General features: G+C 36.3%; 1 protein-coding gene across 2 annotated transcripts in view; it reads left to right on the forward strand.

The window, feature by feature from the left end:
• PREX2 (phosphatidylinositol-3,4,5-trisphosphate dependent Rac exchange factor 2) overlaps positions 1-12,270 on the forward strand; it is a 171,471-nt gene extending 159,201 nt beyond the window's left edge. For both annotated transcript variants that reach the window (XM_058820960.1, XM_058820970.1), the window contains 2 exons: positions 4,002-4,069; positions 6,905-12,270. In XM_058820960.1, the coding sequence (XP_058676943.1) occupies positions 4,002-4,069; positions 6,905-6,950 (114 nt within the window). In that variant the 3' untranslated portion in view covers positions 6,951-12,270. The remainder of the gene's footprint in view (positions 1-4,001; positions 4,070-6,904) is intronic.
• Positions 12,271-21,375: the final 9,105 nt, after the last annotated feature.

Here is a 21,375-nt window from a genome sequence, read left to right on the forward strand (position 1 = left end):
TGAGGCACTTGGTGCCATGGTTTAGTTGAGGTGTTGGGGCAGGGGTTGGACTCAATGATCTTGAAGGTCTCTTCCAGTCTAGTAATTCTGTGATTCTGTGAATAATTATTGTAAGTATTGTACTGATTTAGAGCTTTTTGATTGTTTTCTCTAGGTGACTGGTTTTTGCTACCCTTAAATTAGTGTGTAGCTTGAAAATAAACCTATAATTTTTAAACATGGCAATGAGAATACTAGTCCATATAGAGTAGTCCAGATTGATATCTCAGAACTGCCATCATATTTCACCAGTGCTCTGGCAGTATTGGTATGCAGAGGGTAGCAGTCTAGAGTCATGTAACACAGCTCTCCGTTATGCCCATGTGAGACAGTGTCAATTAAGAATAGAATTGGAGAAGTATAAATTAGCAGTATATTGAAATAGAAATGGTATAATGATGCTCAGTGGTTACAAAAAGATGTCATGTAACAAGTTGCTAGTAATTCTTGGGGGCTTTTCCTCAAAAGAAATAAGAATTTAGTGGTTTTAAGGTAAGGTCTAATTTGTGTCCTAACTAAACAATAAATTATATGGTTATATAAAGCTAGACTCCTTTGTAAATCAATACATTTGATTTATTATGTGAGCAAGATGCTAAAATTAGTTTGTCTAGTGAGTGATGCAAGTAAAAATAGGCTGGTTTTGTTCTCAGAGGTAGTCACAGCACTGACGTCCAGGATCAGCATGTGATTAATTTAGATTGTTTTTGCAAATACATGAATATTCTGGCTCTCAGTGCTGTTAATTATGTGCCAGTCTCAGCATGGTGAGGTTTCTTATGATAAAATTTTAGAAAAATTTTATTATTCTTTATTATGATAAAATTTTAGAAAATGGCACTGAGAAAAGGCTACTGGAGATGCAGAAGGTCTGGAGTCAACATGTCTAACTGTAACCAACATCTATCCCTATGTCATTCCTGACAGATGTTTGTTGTATCTGTTCTTAAGCCACCAGCAGTAGGGACTCCTGCACGCTGTTTCTCATGTGGTCTGTTCCAGAGTTTTCTTAACCTTTTCATTACAATGCTTTACTTCGTGCCTCATTTAAGTGGCTTTTTTCTTCTGTTTTTCCCCCTTCAATTCCCATTTTCTGTCCAGTATACCATAAACTTAGCAATGAGATTTCCTTCCCTATTTAGCAGTAGACTTTTAGCATTTTTATTGTTCCCAGAAATGGGGCATCTAGCATACTCTGGCCAACCTGTTACCACCCTCATAATAAAATATTTCTTTCTTATATCTATTCTGAATATACCTTTGTTTAGTTTAAAAAAATTACTTGTTTTCTTATTGCTACAGCTCCTGCTAAAAAAGTCTATTCCAAATTTGATTATCATGTCCCTGGTAAGCTATCACTTGTATAGATAGAAGAAATCAATTCATCTGATCTATTGTTTTTCAGTTGAATTTTCTTACTGAAGTCTTTTCAATTCTTTTATTAAAGATGAGCAGTAACTCTGAAGAATTAGATTTATTATAATAATCTTGCAGGACTTTGTGATTGAGCAATAAAATAGATGAAAATCAGTATAGATTACTCTTCAGTGAAGGGCACTAGGGAAAAAACACACCCTAAGTTCACATTCAAAATAATTGACTGTGAGTTTGCCATTCCATTTCATGTTGAAGACCTGAGGATATGAGGAGAAAACATCAGCTCAATTTGCAGCAGTTATCTGTAAAGCAGAAGCTATAATGGCTTAGGAGGGATAGAGGACAAAGTAGAAATCATGCTGTCATGACCCTGCATTTGGAACTATCTAATGTTCTTAGCCCTTCCATAAGGATATAGCATAATAGAAAAGATTCAGAGAAAGTCAGGAAAATACTGGTCAATGGTTGGGAAAGGTTTACAGACAGAACAGACAGAAAGACAAAATAATGTAGGACCGTTCAGCTTCATGAAGGGGAATAACAGACTTCTAAAGAACGTGTGTCACAAGTAGGGACTGACCATTGTCCTCTCCAGTGCAAAGCTAAACAGATCAAATGAAACTGTCAGGTTTAAACCAAATTAAAAGAATGGAAATCTGGAAGGGGACTTTTTACAAGGGCATGTAGTGAAAGAGAAGGGGTAATAGCTTCTAAGTGACAGTGGGCTTAGATTGAGTCTATTTTAGAATAAATTTTAGACATTAGGTATATTAAAAAGTCTTTACTGTGAGGGTGGTGAGGTACTGGAACATGTTACGCAGAGAAACCATAGATGACTCATCCCTGGAAATATCTGGGGACTTTGCCCATGGTGGGAGGTTGAGACTAGATGACCTCTTAAAATTTTAGGAACCCAACCATTCTCTCATTCTTGATATAGCAAGTTAAGACTGTATCAAAGATGTGGACCTTTCATAAGGCTAGTGATGTGTATTTACTACTGAGTACAAGATGAGATGGGAAAGAAGAGAAGAGAAGAGAATCACTAAAGTTAATTAAACACATACTTGCTGATGAAGAGAGGAAGTATTGAATGACTAATGACTGAATTCTGGAGGAGTTTTTGGGGAAAGACATGTTTATCATGGTCTATAGTTATGTGCCTTTGCAATGTTGGAGACAACAACTTACTGAGATGGATGCATCTAAAGTAAAATAATTTCATATTGGGCCTTAATTTTTATATGTATTCTAGTTATTTTTTCTATCTTTATCACTCTTTCTTTGCCTTAAAGAAATGTAAGGACACAGTATGCTCTTGTGGCACATGTTGCTTTACATACAATCTGAGAGCCTATCTGTGTGTAAGCAGCTAGCCTTTTTCATACACTGTTTCAGCCCATGGCAGTAAATCAATACCATGTCAATTACCTATGTACCTGATTTCAGTCAAATGAAAGGTTTAGTTTTACTCGATGACTGGAATCAAGTATTATAACTCTTTTACATCATGTGCACCTGGCACTGCAGCTCTGTTAGAAATATAAGTTATCTTTGATACTTCACATCAATTAAAGATTACACAGTAAGAATTCCGAGGTTATACATTTTTATTCTCTATTATTTTGTCCTGAATTTACATAGTACAGAAGAAATAAATGGAGAGTCGGTATATTTATTATTGATAGAACAAGTAGTTTTCATCTCCTTTAAAATTATAGAAAACATTATAAGCCTAGCAGATATTTCTTTATTGTGACTACTTTACATCAACAAAACTGCAATTTAAGAGCTAGACCTCATCATTCAAAAAGAAATTTTACTAAGTTCTTTGATATATGTAAGCTGGTATGTTTTCAAAAGAGGGTGTTTTTCACACAATAGTTCATGGTATATAAATATTGTGCATGTTTTATCCATTTCCTCCTTACTAGATGAGTCAGTGAGACAAAAGTACTTTCATTATTGTTTTTGAAAGGATCAATTGAGGTAGAGAGACCAACTTTTCTTTTGTCCCTGCTTTAAGTGGGGATTTTAGACAGATCAATCTCAGGAGGTTCCTTCCTATTTGTTTGGGGTTTGTTTTTGAGATTCTCTGATTATAAAGGAAGATCAGGACCTGCAGTTTCCTAATCCTTATTTAGTGCCTGAGTTTAGGCCATTCTTTGTTAGTTTCATTTAGTATTTTCATAGAAAATAATCTGTATTATTTGTTTGTTCCAAAGTTCATTGGAAATAAGTGATGTGTCAGAAAAGACTTCTACACGGAATAGTGACAAAATCAAACAAATTGAAACGAGATGTGTTTTTGTATTGTTTTAAACCTTAAATGTTAATTTTTCTAATGATTCTCTTTTAAATTAGTAAGATCTAGATATGTGGATTTATTTGGTGACAAGTGGCAAGATTTTTGTTTCTTTATTGCTTTAATTTTTTCCTCACCTTAGAAGATACTAGTTGTTTTGGGAGATGAAACATATGTGTTAATTAATTATAATCAATAATTATGTTCATCTACAAAGCTCAAAAAATTTCCTACTTTATTGTGGGATAAATGAAGTAAAATTGTTTTTCTTCTTCCACAGGGCGCGAGAGTCCAAAACACAGCCAAGAATTTGGGAGTGAGGGATCGAACGCCACAGTCTGTGCCAAGGTAACTGATTCTTTGTGTCCTAGACCATGGTTTTGTCTACTTTGTGCCAAATTCAGTCATAGCTGCTCAAAAGCTAACAGTAAACATTGACTAACAGTAAACATTGGCTCTTAATGTTCATAAAATCAGTTGCACTATTAGCCATACAATTTTGCTTCAGGTGATTAGTTGCAGAAGTCCAGGCCAAGTAGCACTTCAAAATGTGCCCATTTTTGAAAAATGAATCTTAGTTCATGTTTATTGTGAAAACACTGGAGTCAGTCCTTCATCACTTCTAATATTTAGTGGGTTTGGGTAAATACTCTTAACTAGATTCATAACTCCATTTTAATGGAATACTGTACTGCAGTATCTCAGCAAAATCATGTTCTGGTTGCCTTTGGGGATGATGTAGTCTTTCTTTGTCTCTTTCTGAAACATGCATTACAATGAAAAATGGGTTATTCTATATTTATCCAACTTTTTAAATGTTGCGATGGATTGCAGGTGCTAGATATGTTTCTTTAAAAGCACAATACTTGTAAATAGAAATAACAAACAATTCTTAATTTGATCTTAAAATGGTTTGAGTAATCCACAACTAATTTAAACTGGGTTTTTACTGATTTAAATGTAATGTTTTTGTTGACTAATGCGAACACATTGGATGAGCTAAATATATATGTAAAATACATAACGGATCCACTGTGGTGTTTAAATTTCAGTAAGGAAACAGGGAACTAGTAAAACCTGATAGAGATGACTGTGTGAATTTGATTAGCTTAGAGGCAGTGCAGGACCAAAGATCCCTGATCAGCTGTCTTGCCTTGTTGGAATCCATGGCAATAAAGTAGCATTTTGTTACATTAAAAGCAATTAAAGCATTAGTGGGTGAAGACTTTTCATATTTTGAACAGTATGATTTGGGACTTAAATGAACTCCTTAATGATATAATTATGGAGACAGCCAAAGAATCATTACAACCCAAACTTTTCCCATCCCAACATGAGAGAATGTTTATCTAGATTCAGAGTTTTTGTGATAAAGGAAAAATCTAAGTTGTCAAAAATGGAAACTTAGCAATAAGCTTTTTTAGCATTGTGTCTGTGGAAAAAAGACTGTCTCTTTCCAGCTGAAACTCCCACAGTGTAGCACTGAAATGCTGAAGAAGAATGATGGGGACATAGAATAGACACAAGTACCTGGCACACTTGCCAGTGAGCAGCAATAGCAAAGTCACAGGAATATCCCAGACCTCCATGTCAGGGCATTAGATGCACAAGTCAGAATTGTCATCAGCAGGATGCTTTTGATGTATATAGCTAAACAATACTATGGCTTCTTAGTTCTCTGCTTTGAAAACAATTTTATATTTGGTTTCAATTAACATCACTTGACAGGGTTCTCATGTTGTCTGCAACTGCCATTGTTTCTGTTTTCTCAGCTGATGTTTGTACCATCTCAAATAGTTGCTCCATATATTGACCCAGAACAGGCTATTTCTGCTCTTTAGCAACTTCAGATCCTGAGAGATTTATGCAGCATTATCATAGTTTGCTTCACAGTTCCTTTATATCACATACTCTGAAGAGAATCTTAGTGATTACTGCTATAACCTGAAGAATACACAGACCTTAGTACTTCGGCCTGAAGTTTTCTGCACTTTGCTCTATAGAAATTAAATATTGCTAAAACATCATCAAGTATTAACCCCACTGCAATTACTCTAGATGAGATTCTGACTGTAATTTTATCTGTCTTCTGCCAGCTTTGAATATTACTGCTTTATTATGCCAGCAGAATCAAATAATTCAACCCCTGTTTATTCTTCTCTGCATCCTTGTCTGCTCTGTATAAAGATCAGACCTTATCTCCTCTCATCAGTATAAAGATATGAGATATATGTGTATTGCCTTATATATAGCTCCCAACAGATGTTTTGGTGTCTGCACAATGTGACCTGAAATGATTTGTGTTTCTGAGTCTACCATATGACTATGTGGAAGAGCCCAATGATCTTCAGAACACATTATGGTGGAGATTTCTCTTTGTTATTCCTCCAATGATACATTTTCTCAGAGGAATATGTGTAATCTACAAATGAGATCATGTCTATGGCTGGTTCTAATTGCTGTGGTTCCAGAGGAGATACTGTATGCTGGACAGGAGTACAGAGTAGGGGTGTGAGGTCAGAATGATTACCTTTTATTTTCAGTATTTCTGTTGTTAGGGTAAAGTTTCAAACACCTTTTAATAACCAAGTCCTTTCAAAAGGGGTTAATAGAAGTCCAAAAACCTTTATAAAAGCAGTGGCTATTTCAATCTGTATTGGGGTAATATTTTGAACCAAATCTTATTGCTGTTGAGTTCATCCATGAAGAACCAGAGGGAGAGAGAATTTAAAATCTGCATTTTAGTGTCACGTGTCTGACACCTGTCTCAGGTGCTTCAAACAGCACCAGTTCTTCAGGGAAATATTTTTAGAGAGCTTTGACTGGGCCAAGGCAAAAAAGAATTGGAGGCAATTATATTCACCAAGAAGCTTTTTCAATTGGGAAATCCAGGGCAACACCTGCTAATAGGATTAATGAAGCCATCTTTAGTGCAGAAATATGAAAATTTTCTGCATTGACATGTGTTTATAAGACTGCTTATAGATATGTGTTTTAATGATTCCACTTTCAATGTAAACAAAGATTTTATTAGTTTTACCTTGATGGTATTAGACTAAATTCATACCTTTTGTTTTGCAGTGCAGAAAGATGTAGCTTTAGTTGGTGTTCCTTAAATCTACTCATTTTAATAATGACCAAGTTCTCAGAATAATAATTGCTTTGTTTGTTTGTCATTGTCAGATTATACAAGCTGTGCCAGCCACCACCACCTGTTGGAGAAGAATGAGATCTGCTCCAGAAAACAACCTAGTAATGGCCTTTAGGATACTGGGATTATATGACAAAAATCTAACTGCACTATAGCATTATGTCCCTGCAGCTTTGCTAAATAAGAAAAAAAAATCTTTTACTCAGGACAAAGGAAGAAATACCCTAAGTGTTACCTACTGGCATTGAAAGATGTCTTCCCAAAAGCATTTCAGAAATCTGTGCACTCCAGCCTTACTTACACTCATAGGACAGTAGTCTTCCTTGGGAATTTAACACTGGAATCAGATTAATTTGATGTGTCTTGTTCAGCCACATGATAGATATAGCCAGCAGCTTGAAAAAACATCTTGGTCAGAGGGAATGTCTTCACTTGTACCCTATGCACAATGTGATCTTGTGGAAGCCTAGATAAGCTTGGCTTGGTAATGAGCATGCACTTCATATGGGGCCCTTTGCACTGAGAAAGCTTTTCTCCTGTCACCATCATAATTTCTTGGAATGTTAACTTTACTGTTTCAAGAATGTAATGTGAGGTTTAGAGATGGAACACTCATTTCAGAATTGTGTTTAATGGCTGCAGGCAGCTGCTGTGGGTGTGTGCTTGTACTCAGTAAACTCAGCCAGGTCTGAAGCAGCGCTTGTCACACACACTGCTTGGAAGGAGGGCCTGCATGGCATTAGGAGTGCCTGATGGTGTGGCATATAAGCTAAAGTTCTGCCCTTTTGCAGCTGCCATTATAATGAAGGAGAAGGATGAGTCTGATCTTCATCCATTGTTAGGCTGAGTTTCAGACTCTATAATAGATGTTTTACATTATTACATCTCTGCACTTCAGAGTTTTCCAGAGTTAAGTATTTTCTTCTAGAGTACTACACTAACAAATCTACATAAGGCAGAGATGAGTCAGTGTTGTTAAACTGGAAATGACTGGTTCAAGTTCAAGCATAGTTTGGGGTTTTGGTGTTTTATGCTACCATTTTCCACATTTTGTCAGAATTGTTTTGTATAGCATCTCACTTCTTGGAGTGGTAATTGTTATAGATTTATTTTGAATTGTACTAACTATTTAGAGTGCCCAGGGAGAATTTATCTGCATTTGGCTGTTCTTTTGGCCAAAGAATTTTCATTTTCAAATGCCCCCAAATGAGATTTTATATATGAGCACATTAAAACAAAAACTGTATTCTGAAATAGTTCTACTTGTAGCAGTAGCTATGTAATCCATTAGAGCAAGACACATACTGTCTGAATAAATTTTATTTTTTGTACAACACCGGCCTGTAGTTATGCTGTAGCAATCAAACCTCACAACATAATTTTTGCATATGATCTAAATATTTATGGACCTATCAATCTACAATTAAATAAGTGAGGATTCAAAAGGAATTGTAGTCTTGAACAGAGTGGATTTTTTTAGAGGATATTGAGGGAACTTGTTACTTTTCTCCAAAGGAGGAATTAGAGGTCCTACCTTTTTCAGTATTCTAAATGTTTTTACATAGACCTTAACTTTGCTAAGAAAATAAATATTTTTATATATCCACAGATACAAACGTCTGTGCATATATGTACATTTCAACATGTATATATATATGTAGTCATATCAATAAAAAGGTAATGTTTGCCTTAAAATATGACAAAGGCATGCAGTAATGAGCACTCCAGTAACAACTTCACCTTTGTGCTTTAAGGTTTACTCTCTTTCATAGTCGCTGGAAGCTATTGAACCATGATCTTTTTGATTAAAATACTTAAACACAAAAGCAAAATCAAAAAAACAAAACAACAAAAAAATGACTTTTAAAGGCTTTTGTCTAGCATGACCTAATGCTTACACATAAGAAAGAGTTATGTTTTCCATAATTGCTGTTCTAGTCAGGGTCTCATACTTTCAGATGTGCTTCATTCAGAGCAGCAGTATTGGCTGTGGTAATTCCTGCTCCAGGCAAAAGCACCAGTAATTTCTGTTTCTGCTTGTTCAGACATCAGAAGTCCAGAGAAGCCATAAGCACCTCAAGCCAAGGGCGTGCTGCTGTCAGCCCAGCTCTAAGCTCACATCTTCCTGTGAGGTTTCCCCACAGGAGGTTTGATTTACTATGAGGGAAGTCAGCTGTTGGCTGCATGGAGCTGCTGAGCCTGTATACAATAAAATGACCCAGAGGAAAAAATCTGTTGCATGTACATGCATTATTGTAACTAGCAATTGCTTTTTTTTAATATAGCATTGAAAATGGTAGGAGTGTAAATGCTCCAAAATAGTCTCCCTGTATAATATGATAATTCCCTGTTTCGTTTTGTTGTTGAAATTGTGGGATAATAGACATTTGTAAGGGACAAATAATTATAAGCCAGTCACTGGACAAAGTTTTTTAGCTGTTGCTTCATGAGTGTGCATCAGAAATCTTGACCTCTTATTTTGGTCATTTTATATCTAGCTTTTGGTCCTTTATTCTTTTTTTCCCCCTCTAGAGACAGTTTTCAAAAGCCTATTAAGCATTATGAGCTTTTTTGGTGACCCATACTGCAAAGTAAAGTGTCTATTTAGCCTGATATCAAAGAAGCTGAGAAACTTAAGCCCTGGTTTTCTGGGACTACAGATAACACATAAAAATATGATTCCACAGTAACACACAGAATCAATTAGGTTGGAAAAGATCTCTGGGATCCTTGAATCTAACTTCTAGATCGAATCCAACCTGTTTTCAGAGGAAATGGGGCATAAATTCCCCCCTTGCTGTCTAATTAAAAGTAGGGACCCGATTTCTCAAAATGTTCTTCAATGGCCTGTATGAAACATTGTGTAGTATTCAGATTGCTTTTTTGGCCCTTCTGCTTTCAGAGCACACTGCACACTCTAACACTATTCTGCTGACTTCTAATAACGTTAAATGGACTTCATTGTCCATTCTTAAAATATAAATTTACATATGTTCATTATTAAAACTGTTTATCTTGTTTGGTATATGTATAGGACGTATTTATTCCTTATACAAGATGCACTTGCAGAGTAAAAAAAATATCCATTCTCATCACAGTATGTTTATCCTCTTATAAATCTTTAAACTCACAGGTGACAAGAAGAGATGACCAAGAGTGATGATTTACAAGAATTGTATCACCTATAGCTTCGTAAATCTTTGTTTTGACAGAAACGGGTTATATAGCCTTTTTTTATAACAATGTCTTGTACTGGTTAAGGGAAAGCATTCTGTATGTATTTTTTACTTTTTTCCCCAAGGAAAGTGTAATTCTTCTGGGAATAAATTCAAGGATCTAGAGGCTTACATTACCAAATACTACCATGATTCATTCCTAGCCTGGGAAGGGAAGGTTACAGGCCCAGGAACAGCTGAGTTGCCATGTGTTGCCATAGCATCCATGCTTGGAGAAAACAGAGATTTTAAGTAGAGCTGAGGATGTTTGGCCTGTCTTTGTAACCATCATTTATAAATAATAGGATATTAAACAGTCTTTAGTCTGAAAGGGCCATTGATCTACTCTAGTTCCCCAAATTAGTTATTTTTAATAGCGATTTTCCTTGTAGATTGTAAATGTAAATAAATATAAAAATGTATATAGTCCAGTTTTTCAATGTCAAACTTTATGTTTAGACACCCATTTTAAAGTAAATATTCCTGCTGTCAGCTGAAGCAACCAACCAATTTTATGTCTACTGAGACAGTTGGAATCCTTAGTGGCTTTTTGGGTAGATTTCACTGGGTTTTAGCAAATGCATCAGGTTTTTTGATTGGTTTGTATTTGTTTATTTTAATGCAGTCAGTGGTGGTCAGAACTCCTCTTCTACTGGTTTAGAGCCAAGACAATTAAACTTCAGTCAGCAAGTATTTACAGTAGTCATACCTAATTTCATTTGCTAGACTCCTTTAATGGAAAAAAATTAACCACTTTTATTGATCTGTTTTTAGCCAGAGAAATTCACAAGCAAACATGTTTTATTAATTGATTGTCAGATGTAGTGTATGTGTGTATATTTATATATGTATATGTATTTAAGACAATTGCCTGAATGTGAGTATACACATCATGGTTAAGCATGATGCTCAGAAAAGGAAAGTGTCTTTCATTTCATTTCATTTAAATGAGAAAATCAGTAACTGTAGTACACATCTACATATTGTTCCATACTCTTTACAGCTCCTTCATGGATTTGTCTTCCAGCATTTTCCACATGTTTTGTGCCATTTGTGTTTAACAGTATGAAAAGATAATGCATTGCCTTATGTATTTTATCTCTGTACTTGATAAATGCAGGTAGTGCTTTTCTAATTGTACTCCAACAGTACTCTGGCATTGGTAAATTAGATGTGCAGTACATACCTGACTCAGGATACCTGGATTTTTCATCATTAGGTTTTGAAGTATAAAAAGATATTGAACTCATATTTTTGTATGCTGACAATTGTGTAGGGTTTTTTATATACTGTATATATCAACCAAGTTTTCCTGAAGAAATTTTATTATTATGAATGTTTCCCTTTTCCTGGTAGATGTGGGTATATGTTTTCTTGCTATGTATGTATAAATGAATATACAGCACGCACAGTCATGCAGATGTTAACACCAGTGAGAAATTTCAGATTGTCCAGAGGCTAATCAAGCTTTTTTTAAATTCTTCTCTAAAAAGATATATCTCCATACTAGAAATCTACTTTAGAAATAACTTCTACTTCAGTTTCCAAGTCCAATAGTGCTCAAAGTAGTTGGGACATTTCTGCAAGTACTTAGATTTGGACTTCCATGGGAATACCCACAACATCTTTTGTGTGTGTATGTGTGTCCTATCTGCAGTACCATATGCCAGATTAAAAAATCTAAGCAGCCTTATTAATTTCTTTACACCATGTATATACTGTATGTATTTGGTTATACTTGTGTTACACTTTTAAAATGAACCTAATTTCTGCATATTGCACACATTTTTCAAATTATGAATATATTTTGTAACATCTCATTAAGCACAAGAGAGCATTTGAAATATTATGAGAAGGAGACTCCTTTGAAATATTATGTGTAAGTAGAGCCATACACAGAATGTTTCAGCTTTTGTTTGAAAACAATCAAATTAGCAGTTCTGTGGGTAGTTGAGCTTGTTGGAAGTAACTTTTGGAATTAAGATCCTTGGAACATGGATTTAAATTACTTTTTCCTTTATTTTGTAAAGTGCCTCTGTAGCATACTTTGAATCAGTTACTATTATGGATTAAACTAACATTGTGTACTTTTAGATCTATGGTTTATTTTTTTAGTTACATAGTAAAGACTGGAATGGTAACAATGTATTACAAAATGTCAGAGAGCAATAAAACCATTCATAATATGGCCACTGCAAAACTCTTTATTTGTAAGCAAGAAGTTGGGAGGGAGGGGGTTGAGAGCCTTTAGCCCTTTCTATGTTCCTGCCTAGGAATTCTGCTGCAGAACAGAAATTAAATTTCTAGAAATAAACGTTTATAATAATAATCTTTTCTGCAAACCCAGGTGCAACCTAGGCTCATTGATGGTAATTAAAATATATCTTTATAACCACTGGAAAACTGAATCCTCTATGAGCAGTAGCCCGTGGCTTTGGGCAGCTGTACTTTGTGAAGGCTGGAAGAGACACAGGCATGGAAATTGCTTTTTGGCCCTATGGTGCTATCACTGTTCCATGAAGCTCTAGAATATTCACCACCTCTGCACTTTGTCTGAGGACTTTCTGTTTACTGCTGTGCACAAGGGGTAATCTGACCAACATAGTGTGGAGTGTTGTACTCCTTGCACTAAAAAAACACCACTAAATGACTGATCCTTTAGAGGGACCTTTTGGGATGCCAGGGGGTTGAGGAGTAGCACTTGCACTGTTTCTTTTGTAGGACTGAAAGCTGATGAACTATTAGACCTTGCAGAGCAGTTGTCTCTATATTAAATGAGTTCTGATTTCTACATGGTTGTGATCAATGGATGTTCAGGACTGACAGGAACAGTGGAGAGAGGACTGAAAGCAACTACAATTACTTTGTCAAATCCCTTTTGTTTTCCACCTTATGCGAGCAAGGAGGAGGAGGTAAGTATTTCTGTATAAATAGATTTGAAAAATATTTTTTTTAATTCTGTCTATGTATTCATCTCTCTAATTTTGTGAAAGAAGGCAGCATGGTATGTTAAAGTACTGAGCAGCAGAAGTGACCACAGGATTTCAGATACAGTCTGCTTTTCTGCCATTACATGTGAATTTTCTTTTTTCAGTGCTCCTCATTTCTGTGGTCTTGCTGCTGTGAATACCTCAAAAATAAAGTCCAAAGAATTATTTTCCTGACCAGTATACACAATGGGAATAAATAGTGCTTTGAAACAACTGAAAAAGATAATCAGTTAAACCATTGTAGCACTTGGGTGTCCAGTAGTTTTGCATCTTTCATGAGAAAGGGTTGCTATCATCATGATTTGAAAGTCAAAAAGCCTGCAAAGGCACTTGATACACTTACATGTCAAATGAGCACGGTGTGAGTTCATGATTCAAAAAAGATAATTTATCTTTGCCTCCCATCAAAATATGTGTCTGCTAAGCTTTGACAGTAAAGACACTTTCTTTTGAATGTTACTCATAAACTTACTTTTAGTATGCATTTGATTGCTTTGGAGGCTTTTTTAATAGCTCATTATGTCATGCAGAAAGAGGATAGATGAAGCTCATACTTGGCTTATACTAATGAAGTGGAATTGCTAACAGTTACTTCATTCTTGCTTGTAGAATCTTAATTGTCTGAAACTACTTTCCCAGACAGCACTTGATTCCCTGCCCCCCCCCCCCCCCTTATTTCCATATTCATTTTGCACTGTGGAGCTGCCAGGGTTCTGAGGACACTAAAATGCCCTAACTGCCCAAAACAGCCTCATCCCTGTGCTCACTGGCCACATATTCTGGGCAGCTCCTGTCAGCAGCCTCATATTCTGGGTGAACCTTGAAACCTGGGCTATGGGTAGCTTTGCCTGTAGTCCCACCTTCTGCTGGTTGTGATAGGATTTTCTGGATGGACCCTGAACCTGCTTCAGTATTTTGCCCTGTCTGATCATCCCTGGAATGTCAAGCAGAGCCTTTTGTTTTCCTGGTCCTTTCAGGGGGAGGCCACTGCACCGTGTTCACCCACAAGTGCCAGCTTGTCCTCCTTCAAGGAGTGGACCAGTTCTTACTGCATCCCAGCAGGAATATCCAGTGCTGGTACAGGTTTGTCCATGTGTAACATACTCCTGGCTTGTGTTGAAGCAGACCCATGAGTTAGATTAATGGGGAGGAAGGGGAAATCCCAATTTCCAATCCCAACATAGATGGTAGGCTTCTTCCATTGATTTTAACCTTGGGACTAAGGGTAGCTTCCAAAAATATGTATATCCCTAAATTGGCAAAAAGATGTTAAAATGGACCTCCAGAATGTAATCAGGATTGGAGAGAGGGGAAAAAGACACTGGGTATTTAGGAGGAGTGTAAGATAAGGCAAATGCTGAGCAGTGTAAACATAGCAGTGGAATGTCCTGAAGATCTGGCTTTAGTTTTTCCAAGTATTTAACACAGTTGATGTTTTATAAACAGCTGCATGCTTTATAGAAGACTCAATATAAATTGTTAGAATTTAACTTATATCTAGATATTTTTAAGCTCTGGGTTGTTGCTAGTCATTAATTATTTAGAGTTCTTTATCAGGGCAGGAGGGATTTTAGCATCTGGAATAAATAATCAGTATCTATCCCTGTGAAGTATAACAGCCTCTTAAAGTAGGAGGAAATTGTACTGGATATATTCTGGGAGCATAATCAAATGAAAGGAATACCAATAGGTTTTGATTCTGCTTTCATTTAAATGAATAACCAAATTTTCATTGACTGCAGAGAATGAATCCATAATACCAGCACTATTATGCCAGACCCAGACTAGCTTGAATAGCTGTCAACGTGTTTAGTTCACCTAATTAATGAAACGATTCATGTCTCAAGACAGAAAGCTTGACTGGAAATGAGAAGCAGACCACATGTAATCAATGAGGTTTTGTCATCAACCAGCCATAGAGTGGGTCTAATCAAACCAATACAGGACATGACTGCGAGCAAATGAACATCAGCACTGTATTATCTACAGCCAGTGCATCATCACAAAACTTAATGACAAAGTATCACCCAGATTAAGACAGAAATAATGTCTGATGCTAATCAGCTCTACTTGCTCATATTGTAATACATTTCAAAATACGTTGAGTGGCAGCTGAATTCAAAGTCAAGACAAAGTGAAGCTTGATTGAATGCTTAGCAATATATAGGATGCTGTTCCAAAACAGGAAAATACATAAAGCTTTTATACATTAAGAGGTTGAGTAGGTGTTTGGAGTTTTGACAGCACACCCTGGAAAATTAGTAGCTTGGGAAACAGGGAAATAATTACAATCATGTGCCAATTTTAAAGGACATTTGTGGGCCTGATACAGACAGAACAGGCAGGAGGCTTTCGTTTCTGGACTACTTCCCACGACTTTGACAGAAGGCATTAATATTTGAAACTGTAGCATAGGACTAAATTACATTATCTGGGTATTAACCACACAGCAGTCCTGAGGAAAATGAGAATTTCATTTAGTCTTAGGCCTTATATTTAAATAAACACAAATCCCCTACCTAATCATAACTCTTATTTTTATATCTAATGTGAGAAACAATGTCTCTCTACTTTCTTCAGGAACAAAACAAGATATTAAATGAGATTATAAGAAATTTTCCTTTTTTTTTTTTTTTTTAATTTAATTAATGCATTTATTCAGGCAGGTGAAATGCCTTCCAGAGGAGCAGTAGAAGCTAATATTCCAGTCACACTGATCATATGGGCTTGTTGTGCCTTCAACACCTCTCTTGATGGCCAAAGTATGTTTGGAGCTCCCTGCATGAGCACTTTTCTAAGTTGTGAGCAGTCAGGCAAAGAGAGGACTCTGAAGATGGAGGTGTGACTGAAATGCTTTCTGCTGAGATTGTGGTAAAAATTCACCCCACACACATGAACGTTCTATCATATAAATGACCTAATAACAAAAAAACTCAGTTCAGTGTAATGAAAGTAGAATATGACCCTTCCTGATGGTCCTTCATATATCTGACTGCCAGAAGAACAAGACAGATATTCTGTACCAGCTAGAATAAAAGCAGCACAACTGTCTGTATTGTATTTTAGAATGAAAGGGCAGAAAATCAGTGGAAATTCCTACATTCTCCCTAGATATTCTCAACAATTATATTTGCCTTTGGCCACATTAGATCAAAAGAACTGAGGACATATCCCTCATGATAGTCAGGATTTCAGTAACTTTCAAAGCAGTACAAAATTTTCTCCAAAGAAGTAGAAAATTTGATATAAAGTGAGGAACTCCTTCTACTCTTCTTCTACTGAGTTCTATTTCCATGTTTCAAAATTCTAATAATCCCTGTGAACCTTCCTTAAAACTCAGCGGGAAGGACTAAGAATGAGCCAGCATGGAAAATGGACTCTGCTCATGTTCAAAGGAAACAAAATAACAGATGCTGAGGGCATTTCAAACGTGCTGAACCACAACCATTTTCTGTTTCATTCAGAACTGGTTTAAGTGTGTCGTGGAGCAGGGCTGTCAGTGCAGGGTGGAAATACAAAGCTCTGACAGGTTTTTTAAAGTTGTGATACATGAAAGCAGATCTGCTTTGAATGCAATGGGGTGAAATGGAAGAAATCTGCTTCCCTTTTGCCTCTCTTGTTAAATTTGCTGTTTGCCTCCCATGCAGGACTTTTTATGCTTCTATGGGAAACGAGACTTTTTGTCAACCTAGATTTTAACAGTCTGTCTGCTGAAAAATAATTTGCTTCCTGCATCCTGCAGTGACAGCTGTGTAGTGTTTCAGCTACTGCAGAATAGTATGCAGGTGTGGTAGGACAGAGCAGAGGAGCTGTTGAGGTGGTTCTCTCTTGAGCTCTTATTAGTCCAGTGCTGTATATCTGTATATATCCTGTATAGCTACAGCAGGAGAGATAAAAAATTGCTCCTTTTCCAGAGCACAGCCAGGCCACTGGGGTGCAGTCTTGGGATAAGCACATTCACAGGAGTGTATGTTGTTTAGTCTGGACTATAAACTTCCAGTTGCCAGGCCAAAAACTCTTAAGATTTTTATATCCTCATTTGCATTAGATGTTATAAATGTACGTTCTTGGGATCAGACCTTTTTTGTTTCAGATTCCAGAAGCATTTAGATGAGAGTTAGACTGCAACCTATTTGCCTACCAACCCACTAGGTGTACCTGAAGCAGAGCTACAGTCACTCAGGATTATTTTTTCAGTCAGAAGGGAGGCATCTGGAGGCATTTCAGTCATCTAGGGAGACTCACAAGCCATTTTGAGCAACATTGAAATTATGGTATTAGTACTGAAATTGTAGTTATCTAAAAGTAAAATCAAAAATTGTGTCATGTTTTTCAGAGGTGACTTGGGGCTGGGTTGAGTATATACATATATACAACTGGTGTTAAGATATGGATCAAAACTTTGAACTTGGATTCTGATGTGCATCCTGTCTTTTCCTCATTTAGGTGCTGGTGTCAACAAATGCTAAGTGTCCAGATATATGTGTCACTCTGAGAACAAAGTTAATTCTCCTGTCCATTAGCAAACTCCAGTAATTTTACAGTGAGCACCTAAGTTCTTCTGGTTTACTGCAAGAAAAGTCTTAAATCCTTTTTTGAGGCATTTGTATTTGGTTACCCAATCATAAACACAAACACTTGTAAAAATTTCTGAAGCCTAATCCAAAATATTTCCATGGTACTTAGGCATCAGAATGCTTTTTAAAATTCCATCAGGCTATCTGCACTGTTTCTAAAGGAGTAGCTTTAAGAATCTCATCTAGATGACTAAAAAATGTAAGATGAATGAGGTATTATTAATGGTGTCATTAACTACCTTCAGAATAGAAGTGAAATACCAGTTCTTCTAAACAAGCTTGATCTTTCACTTATTGATCTTTCACATACATTTATTATGTATGCGCATTTTTCATACTCACATGAAATTCCAGTATTTAACTCCATTCACTATGTATTTGTCTAATTTGGCTTGACTCATTGTTGAGAGACCTTTCCCCTTAGCTGCCAATCCCAGTGTAAAGCAAGCTATATTTAAATGCTTACTGGCAAAATTGTCTCTTAATCAAAGATTCTGGTTTATATTCAGAACTTCCTCTTCTCTTTCTTTTAAAAATGTCCTTGAATATCTGAATGTCTCAGCTAAACACCTAATGACAGGCTCTCTGACCAGCTCCCACTCACTGTGAACCTTATTATTCATGCTGCATATGCACTATCAGACACATCAACTATCCAAAGACTTTTAAAAATTGTGCATAATCTGGAAGAGCAGAACTCAAATAGGTCAGTTATTTGTTGAAACATTAGAGATAGAACAGATCCCCAGCTAGTTTTCCTTGAGGATAATGAAATGCATCATAATAATCTGAAAGTATTTCTGGACAGTTGTAATATTTATGTTGTTCAGTCCTTTGGGTACTACATCATTCTTAGATCCACCTGGAAATATCACATATATTTTCCTTATCCTATTGCAGGGTTGTAACTAACTTAGGAAAGGAGCATAGTTCATTACTTTAAATGAATTAGAAAGCCTTTTCAGACCTAACATGCACTTATGTATTTACTTAGAGTAAATCCCTAATTCATGGAATCTGTTCTGCTTCAACATCTGTAAAACATAAATAATACTTTTCCTTAAGTTTTCTCTTTCCTCTACATAAAAGCATTCAAATGCAGCTTCCAAGCATCTCTATCCAAGTTTTTGATGCTCTTCATGCCAACCAACATCTAAATTCCTGCTATTGCACCAGTAAACTTCTGTAGTCAACTGCCTGCCTGCTTGCTGGCTTTGGGGCATGCCCAAAACTGTGCAAGTCTCAACTGCAATCTAGTAATCTATTTAACTTCTTTAAAAGCACAAAGTAGACATTCTCTTGCATATTTAATTAGAAGGAGCTTTGCCAGAATACAAATGTCAGAGCTCACACACAATCTTGAGGTAGTATAACCAGGTCATCCTCCAGGGAATCCAGCCCACATGTGTGTATTGATTTTACTATGAGTAAAGCACTATATGCACTTCCATGAACACGGAAGAGGAAGATCTGTGTCCTCTGGACTTTCTGGAGAATCAATAACTTTTCAGAAGCACCAACTGGGAAAGGGGCTGCAGTAATGAATCACTCAGTTTTTTTGGCAGAGGCTTCTAGGAACAGCTGAGCCCCAATTATTTCAGCACATAACTATAGATTATTCCTATAATAAGGGCTTTTCATGGACCAGACCTGCCTAGTCAGGTGCTTGTCAATACTCTTAGGCTACTAGGTTAGCATTTATTCTGAAGCTATCAAAGGAGAAGCTGTGCAATTTGCTGAGTCTATAATTCTGCTGGTGATAATTAGCTCTGCTTTCCCCTAAATGTTCTAACAAATGGGTGAAGTGCAAAAAAAGAAAAAAAATGTTCAGCAATACTTCTGTATTCTGTCTACATGGTAAGTAAGAGAAGTAAAGTTTTACATCAGTGTACTAATTATTTAGCATGGTCTCATTCTCTAAGCATACAGAATCTTTTTTTTTTCCTGAAGTACCTTGAAATTAAATTACTTAGGACTTGGCAAGGAAAAGAGAGCAGCTGAGGAGGAGGGGGAGGGACAGGTAAGTAAGGTAAGATGAGTAAGGTCTTTAGACAGAGGCCATGCTCAAATCTCAGATCTAGTGGCAAAACCTCTTTTGGCTTCAGGTGCTAAATGAGCCTTCATTTGAATGAGAAGATGAGAGAAAGCTCTCAATCTGACAAATGAAACTACAAGAATTATCAGAATGGCAGTATAAAATATTTCCAAGTTCAATTCTTGCATTTCATGGGGATTGGAAACTAAGAAAGTACACAGAGAATTGTATATTCAGGAAAAATTTGATTTCAATAGGGTTTGGATTGAATTCAGGGTGACTTTTTTCTCAACAAATTTGCTCAGATAATAGCGTTGCAGTCTTACTGTGATTTGGGCTGAGAAAATTTTATGAACTGTAATTTTGTAATTCTGCAAACCCAGCCAAAACTTAGGTAGAAATTTCAGTACGGTTAGATTACAAATGCAAAAGCAAGTGATGGAACAAAGAAATGGAAAGAATGGGAAGTTTTGTGTACTAAATAAACCTTTAGTTCCAGTTATGTTTCCTTTCTGTTTTTTCCCCAGTAGAATTTGTATAACATCAAGTAACTTTATCTGCTGGAAACAAAATCCAAAAACTTTTTTGTTTTCTATAATAAACAAGATATTGAGAGTCTCCTTTGAGACAAGGACTATTAACTACTGAAAAACTTGAATTACTAAGTATCTGGGATTGAAATTATGAAGACTGTACATAGGACTGGCATTGTTCATTTGAAGTGCATACCTATATTTTTAGTGAAGCATTTAAAATATCAAGGGTCACCCCTTCTAGAAAAAAACATAAAGATACCTTTTCATTGTTGCACAGTATTTTCAAACTTCTAAGACATGTCTGCTCCTACAGATTCTACTCCCTGCATGAAGTTCCCTGACTCAAACCTCAAGATTAAATTAAACACACAAATAGAAATCTTCTTACAGTTTTTTTAAAAATTTCAATGGTTGCAAAAGGAACCAATATGAATGGAAGCAGTTGAGCTGTCACATCTTGTTATCCCTAGAAGAATTTGCAGGCACCTCTATTCAAGTAAGTTGTATTAGTTAAAGTTTCTTGCTACCTATCTCAGAAAAAACCTCAGGGCTGACATCTGAGAGGCTGTGAGCAGGTTGAAAAATCCTTGTAACTTGTCATTTCAGCAGACTTGCAAAGCATTTAAATAAAGCTGTAAGATGGAAACTGCATCAATCGTTTCAGTTTTTCAGACTCTATTGGGGAGTGTCTCCTAGAGCTGAACATTGGCTAATGACTATCAGAGCTTTGTTCTTTAGAAACAGCTACACACATCTGAATTAGATTGCTGTAATCGCCCCTGGAAAGGAAAGAGCCTAAATAGATTAGGGAGTTTGCTATTCCAGTGGTTCCAGAGGCAAACACACCATCCTACTATGGCTTTGCCTTTTGTGCAGAAGTGTTAGCAAAGTTATTTCTGCTTGGCTCTACTGAAGCAGCAGAGAAAGGGGTAGTTAGCTTAGAGAGTAGGTGTGCTTGGCTCTGACTCATTAATGTCTCAAGTAACTCTAGTTTTATTACACCTTGTTGAAATACTAGTCATGGCACTTATCCAGAATGTCAAGATGCTTGTTTTGGATGGAATTTATAATGCAGAACTGAATCTGGATGTCAGCATGGTCCATGGCCTCTTACTGGATGCAGGAGTACTTTGGATGGCTTTGCATCTCT

The sequence above is a fragment of the Ammospiza caudacuta genome, chromosome 1 (assembly GCF_027887145.1).
Source record: "Ammospiza caudacuta isolate bAmmCau1 chromosome 1, bAmmCau1.pri, whole genome shotgun sequence".
In the NCBI taxonomy this organism is placed as follows: Eukaryota; Metazoa; Chordata; class Aves; order Passeriformes; family Passerellidae; genus Ammospiza; species Ammospiza caudacuta.